This window comes from Salmo salar, chromosome ssa17 (genome assembly GCF_905237065.1).
Source record: "Salmo salar chromosome ssa17, Ssal_v3.1, whole genome shotgun sequence".
Classification (NCBI taxonomy): domain Eukaryota; kingdom Metazoa; phylum Chordata; class Actinopteri; order Salmoniformes; family Salmonidae; genus Salmo; species Salmo salar.
The window spans coordinates 17,886,777-17,894,223 of record NC_059458.1 but is presented as its reverse complement, the minus strand read 5'-3'; the positions used below and the strand labels follow the sequence as shown (position 1 = coordinate 17,894,223).

At 43.6% G+C, this 7,447-nt stretch overlaps 1 protein-coding gene across 1 annotated transcript; it reads left to right on the top strand.

Moving 5' to 3' along the window:
* Positions 1-335: 335 nt before the first annotated feature.
* LOC100196679 (ATP synthase subunit beta, mitochondrial) lies at positions 336-7,224 on the top strand. Its single transcript, XM_014151763.2, has 9 exons — positions 336-591; positions 1,464-1,637; positions 1,870-2,044; positions 2,237-2,358; positions 2,443-2,627; positions 5,299-5,580; positions 5,713-5,925; positions 6,284-6,485; positions 6,794-7,224. The coding sequence occupies exons 1-9, from the start codon at positions 489-491 to the stop codon at positions 6,889-6,891; spliced, it is 1,554 nt and encodes a 517-aa protein (XP_014007238.1). The 5' UTR covers positions 336-488; the 3' UTR covers positions 6,892-7,224.
* Positions 7,225-7,447: the final 223 nt, after the last annotated feature.

Here is a 7,447-nt window from a genome sequence, read left to right as displayed (position 1 = left end):
ACCCATGCCAAATCTTTTCAGTCTCCTGAGGGGGAAAATGTGTTGTTGTGCCCTCTTCACATGCTACACACACACACACGCACGCACGCACACATGACTCCAGACTAATTGTTATTGGTTAAACATAATTTACACCAGATCCTTCCAGAATCCTCACAGTGTTTTCCCATGTAGTATCTCAATTCTGTAGTGACCTTGAGTTTGTATCTGTTGTTGTCTGGGTTGTTAGAACACTGTGCATGATTATTCTTGCGGCATTGACATGATAAATCATTTGTAACGTTTGAAAGACAATCACTATGTATTGTATAGTAGGCTTGTAGCTTAGGACAGTCATATCAATGCAATACTAATCAGCTGGACGGATGTCACGAAGTGCGCCTGCTCAGTTTGTCCCTGACGTTGCGCGCACGCTCAGTTCAGCTCACATTCATTCATTATAAAGGCGCAAGTCGTTTCGTCTCTTTCCACCTTCAGCCATTTTGACAATGTTAGGAGCTGTGGGACGCTGCTGCACCGGGGCTCTCCAGGCACTTAAGCCTGGGGTCCAGCCCCTGAAGGCCCTTGTAGGATCGCCATCTGTCCTTGGACGTAAGTTTTGCAAGCACATTTAATTTTGCAGGGGTAGCAAATTAATTGGAAAAAACGCAGTTCGGAGCGGACCTGGTATTAGGCTAACTGCTAGTTAGCCTAAAGCAACAAGTTGGCTTCCTTCAGTGTAGCAGGCCTCACACTTTTTTTTGTATCTATAATTTCGTCTACTGATCTAATATTGAGCGTGAAACATATGTAATGTATTCCATTTAATTGCTATAGTCCTATGTGACCCAAGTACATATAGCTGCGTGGCATGATTTTTGTGCAAATAGAAATGACCTTAGTATGTCATGACATGAGGTTTGGAGGTTCGCGCTAGCGATTTACGTACTGTGGCTGGCTAACGACATTGAATGACTGTCATTGAAACTAACTAGACAAGTCGCGTGTAACGAGTAGAAATTCATTTCTAAATGTTTTGCTATAACTAGGTATCAATTTTCCAATTTCATTTCGTCATACGTTGTCTGGCTAACGTGACTAGCATGCTATCCATCTGTCACCTAGCTAACATTAACTGATTAGGCCAAGTTGGAAATATACAACTGTCACCTTAGCTTAACGTTACTTGGTTCCCTAGACATTTGTCGTTTTCTATGGATTTGGTAGCTAGCTGACGTTTAGTTGATGGCTGAGCTGTAATTATCCTACACAACATGGCCGAAAATACTTGACATTGAGTCTGGTTCTTTGCTCTTGCGCACGTAACTAGCAACACAGGTGATATTATTAAATGTATTTCTCTGCATTTTGTAGACTAGCTTGACAATGGTCAGCAGACATCACTGCGTGTTATTGATAGTTCATTCACTGCAAGGTCATGTGGTTCTGGGTCAATGCATGCTTACATTGGTTTACTTTTACAGGCAGAGACTACTCTGCACCTGCTGCTGCTGCCGCCTTCGCCCATGGCAGGATCGTAGCGGTCATCGGTGCCGTCGTCGACGTCCAGTTCGATGAGGGCCTCCCACCCATCCTCAATGCCCTGGAAGTTGCTGGGCGTGAGTCCAGGCTAGTTCTGGAGGTGGCACAGCATCTTGGTAAGTCATTTAGCCTGCGTTTAGAGGCAGCCTAATTTGTAGCTTATTCCTGGTGTTTTTGGTCTTTTGAGCAATCAGATTGGCTCTTTTGCTTATAATTGGGTAAAATATTGTAATTGTGTAACTGCTACCATCGTTTGCAGTGGCATTGTACCAACATCGCATAATCAGTAACGTCCAGCTCAGATTTGATTTGAATTGCACCTCAATAAGCTGTTATGTCGACTTTCAGGTGAGAACACTGTGCGTACCATTGCCATGGATGGTACTGAAGGTCTTGTCCGTGGACAGAAGGTTGTGGACACTGGCGATCCCATCAGAATCCCAGTGGGTCCCGAGACCCTAGGCAGAATCATGAATGTCATTGGAGAGCCCATTGATGAGAGGGGGCCAATCTCCACCAAGCAGTAAGCACTTTGTCTATCAGCCGATTCATAATAGTTTTAGAAATGGCAATCACAACTTTTAGGTATGTTTAAAAAAAATAATAATGTAATGCATCATTCAAAGAATCATATCGAGTCTGTCTGAATGATAAGCAATTGGAAATTGCTTGTTCAATTCAAGTATTGTCTCATCTTTAATATTTGTATTTTTAGGACTGCCGCCATCCACGCTGAGGCCCCAGAGTTCACTGACATGAGTGTGGAGCAGGAGATCCTGGTAACTGGCATCAAGGTGGTAGATCTGCTGGCTCCCTATGCCAAGGGAGGCAAAATCGGTATGTTGGAGAACTGACATTCTTTCACATTTTGCAATTATTTAGCTAACGTTTATTGAAAGCAAATTGTGTCCTTTTCCATAGGTCTGTTCGGTGGTGCTGGTGTGGGCAAGACTGTGTTGATCATGGAGCTGATCAACAATGTGGCCAAGGCCCATGGTGGTTACTCTGTGTTTGCCGGAGTGGGAGAGCGTACCCGCGAGGGAAATGACTTGTACCACGAGATGATTGAGTCGGGTGTCATCAACCTGAAGGATGACACCTCCAAGGTGAACAACTGGCCACATTTGACAGTCATAAGCAGGTGCCTCTATTTAACCCTTAAGATTAAGTAAAAAAAACAACAACCTTAAGGTCAACTCCCGCATGGGAATCTAATTAGCATAAACATATCGCCATGATCTGTCCGTTTAAGCTAGAGATCTGTTTTTTTGCATTAGATATCAATCTGCCTATGTAATGCAACTGCAGTGAAAGGTGCAAAGCTAGAGTGGTGTTGGTCAGACCATGAGCTATCCTGAAAATGGGTCTTCTCACAATTGTCTGTAGTGTCTGACTGGTTTGGCCTAAACTATTATGACCCCTCTACGGAAAGATGAGACTCTAATGAACACGATGGTTTTGCTCTATGCCCCCCCCCAAGCGTCTTGGAACTTGTCTGAAGTTGGTACAGCAGATCTGATGTCTGTAGCGTCTTAACAGTTTGGGCTACGCGCTAGTATGACCCCTCTAAGGGTGAGACTCAAACACGTACATGTTTTGCTCTAGGATGCCCACAGGCCTCAAAACTCATCTCAAGGTCCCCTGATACCAGTCAAATACGTGTGTATATGGCGACAGTCCCAAACTAAACAATCAGTTTTTCAATGCGTTTGTATAACCTAATGGCAATAAGGCCAACATTTTTCCTCTCTAAAAACCTCTCTGGGGGGGTGGGACGAAATCGTCCCACACTATTCAACAGCCAGTGACAAATCAAGCGCCAAATTTAAAACCACAATGTCATAATTCAAAGTTCTCAAACAGGACTATTTTATAGATGCACTTCTCCTGAATCGAACCACGTTGTCCGATTTTCCAAAAGGCTTTACAGCGAAAGCAAAACATTAGATTATGTTAGGAGAGAACATGGACACAAATAATCACACAGCCATTTTCCAAGCAACCATATATGTCACATAAACCCAAACCACAGCTAAATGCAGCACTAACCTTTGATCTTCATCAGATGACACTCCTAGGACATTGTTATACAATACATGCATGTTTTGTTCAATCAAGTTCATATTTATATCAAAAACCAGCTTTTTACATTAGTATGTGATGTTCAGAACTAGCATACCCACCGAACACTTCCAGTGAATTTACTAAATTACTCACGATAAACTTTGACAGAATACATAACAATTACTTTAAGAATTATAGATGCAGAACTCCTTTATGCAATCGCTATGTCCGATTTTAAAATAGCTTTTCGGCAAAAGCACATTTTACAATATTCTAAGTACATAGTTCTGCCATCACGGCTAGCTAATTTGACACCCACCAAGTTTGGGACAACCTAAACTCAGAATTACTATTAGAAAAATTGGATTACCTTTGCTGTTCTTCGTCAGAATGCACTCCCAGGACTTCTACTTCAACAAGTGTTGTTTTGGTTCCAAATAATCCATAGTTATATCCAAATACCGCTGTTTTGTTCATGTGTTCACGTAACTATTCAAACGGTGACGCGCGAGTGCATTTCGTGACAAAAGAATTCTAAATATCCCATTACCGTACTTCGAAGCATGTCAAACGCTGTTTAAAATACATTTTTATGCTACTTTTCTCGTAAAATAGTGATAATATTCCAACTGGGCAACGTTGTATTCATTCAAAGGCTGAAAGAAAAAAAAAATGGAGAAGTCTCACTGTCCCCAGGCTGACCACTCACAAACAGAGCTGCTGTACTTTGCCCAGAGACAGCAGACACCCCATTCCACTTTCTGGCGGCTTTAGAGCCAATGGAAGCCTTAGAAAGTGTCACGTTACAGCACAGATGCTGTATTTTCGATAAGAGTTTCAACAGAAGGACAACAAATTGTCAGACAGGGCACTTCCTGTATGTAATCTTCTCAGGTTTTGGCCTGCCATATGAGTTCTGTTATGCTCACAGACACCGTTCAAACAGTTTTAGAAACTTTAGTGTTTTCTATCCAAATCTACTAATTATATGCATATTCTAGTTTCTGGGCAGGAGTAGTAACCAGATTAAATCGGGTTCGTTTCTTATCCGGCCGTGAAAATACTGCCCCCTATACCACAACAGGTTATTTTTTTTATACTTCAAGAAGTGTTACAATTCAAAATCGAAGAGCAAAATGGTCTGTGGCATGACCATAAAACAATTCCATGTAGCCTAGCAGTACCCTGTCCCCTGGCTTGGAGTCTTATGCAGACTGATGGTATTAAAGTTGTCAGTCACAGGAAAGAGACAACCCACTGTTAAATGTCAAAACTGAACGTGCAATATGCAGAAATCGCTCTGTTTCCTGGCTGTATAAATTCGAGTAGTCCGTCTTTCAGTTTGACATGATAGCATAGAGAATCATGTTACCATCTAAACTGCTATGAAATATGTTTTCCATAACAAACATTTTTAGCTGTTTGACGCTGGTGTACAAAAGTAAGATGCAGAAACTTAACGGGAAGCATAGAAATGGAGCACATAAAACATATCTACTGCTTCTTAGACTTGCTTTCAATGAAAATGACTGGTCTGTAACTCACATTTCTGAATTGTCACCCAAAAAGTTAAATTGTAGCATATCACCAGTCTGGAAAGTTGCCCTCATTACCCACTTGACTTGATGTTCACGTCAGCCTTTCCCCTTTAGTTTCTATTATGGTTTGATCGAGATGTGTTTTCTAATTGTGCCCTCTCCTTCACACCCCTAGGTGGCGCTGGTGTACGGACAAATGAACGAGCCCCCAGGCGCCCGTGCCCGTGTGGCTCTGACTGGTCTGACCGTGGCAGAGTATTTCCGTGACCAGGAGGGTCAGGATGTGCTGCTCTTCATCGATAACATCTTCCGTTTCACCCAGGCTGGCTCCGAGGTGTCTGCCCTGCTGGGTCGTATCCCCTCCGCTGTGGGTTACCAGCCCACCCTGGCCACTGACATGGGTACCATGCAGGAGAGAATCACCACCACCAAGAAGGGTTCCATCACCTCTGTGCAGGTAAGCTGGAGTTCAAGCAGCATAGGCCTGTTGGAGGACCACACTAACATGGCAGTCTGTAGCACCCAATAGTCTGACATGGCTTCAAGACTGAAACGCTACCTGTGAATGTAACAACCTGTTTTCTCTAAGGCCATCTATGTGCCGGCTGACGATTTGACTGATCCCGCCCCTGCCACCACCTTCGCTCACTTGGACGCCACCACTGTGCTGTCCCGTGCAATCGCTGAGCTGGGTATCTACCCTGCTGTGGATCCCCTGGATTCCACCTCCCGTATCATGGACCCCAACATTGTCGGCGCTGAGCACTATGATGTTGCTCGTGGCGTGCAGAAGATCCTCCAGGTTAGTGTCTTAAGCCCCCCTAGTGTGTCAGTCACCCCGCCCTTTGAGTTTATTTTTAGGCACAGTGCACATTAATCAATGTTTTGGTCAAAGTGCTGGATTTAGCCATCTGGCAAATTATCAACTGCACACCCTGGGCAGGTTATTAAACCATTACCATGACAATGAGCAGTAAGCACATGCAGAGCAACAGGACAATCAACATGTGGCATGCAGACAGCCCAATAACAATGGTGTAAAATGCTTAAAAGCAACTGTTACACACTTCACAAGCTAGACATGGAAAGCGGCACTACACAGCTTCTAATGAATGACCGACCTTGCCCCTAACATTATGCCTACAACTCTCCCCTCTCAGGACTACAAGTCCCTGCAGGATATCATTGCCATCCTGGGTATGGATGAGTTGTCTGAGGAGGACAAGCTGATTGTCTCTCGCGCCCGCAAGATCCAGCGTTTCCTGTCCCAGCCCTTCCAGGTGGCGGAGGTATTCACCGGTCATGCTGGCAAGCTGGTGCCACTCAAGGAGACCATCAGTGGCTTCCAGAGCATTCTAAATGGTACGTAGTACTTGTGATTAGGTTTAAAGATGGACTCTGCGATATGATGTAAGTGTGTGAAGTAAGCAGCTTAGTGGGTCAATTTCTGCAACTAAGAGTGTTGAAGCACGAGGTTAAACTCGGCTGTTTTGGTGCCGTGGCTCCCACGTAACAATCTAATCCATGGGCGTAGTCTTGCATCTCGCTAATTGCAATATCTGCAGTTCTGCTCGTGGCAACACTTCAGTCGATCTTTAAACTGATGACTTTCCTTGGTGTTGTCGGTGTGCCATTCTGATTAGAGCGTATGTTCATTCTTTTCCCTCCAGGTGAGTACGATGCCCTGCCCGAGCAGGCTTTCTACATGGTTGGACCCATCGAGGAGGTGGTTGAGAAGGCTGCACAGATGGCCAAGGATCTCGCATAAGTTCATCTTTAACTGTGAGGGGAGGTGGGAGAGACACAAAGAAATGGAGGCTTGTGTAGAAGAAGCACTTGATTTATAATGTCACATGCAACAATTCCCTGTCATCCTGTAAAGTTATATTTAATCTTTCCAGTGAAAGAATATGGAATAAAGATTTGTTTTTGGTTTGGTCTCTACTGTATATTTTGTGGCATTTTTCAATGTAATGTTGCAATGCTATTCCTGTCTGGGTGCTGTCAGACTGGATGTTAAATGTCATCCTACATCACTGATCCACTAGATGGCGTTCAAAGGCTTTGAGGCGTGACTAAATAAAACGGCTGTTAAAGTTGAGGGAAGTTTGTCATTCCTTGTGCAGTGATGTATTTCTAAGATGCTTTTTAGACCAGCATGTGATGCATTTTATAAGACCTACCTACAGTAATTGTAAAATGCTTCAGTATAGCTTGTTGGCTTACTGCTGACATGTGAATCAGACATGTTCATGTTATAAAGGTGTAATATGCAAAAATCGTTCTGCCATTACCTGCTTGCTAGTAGTTCGCATAATTTTATT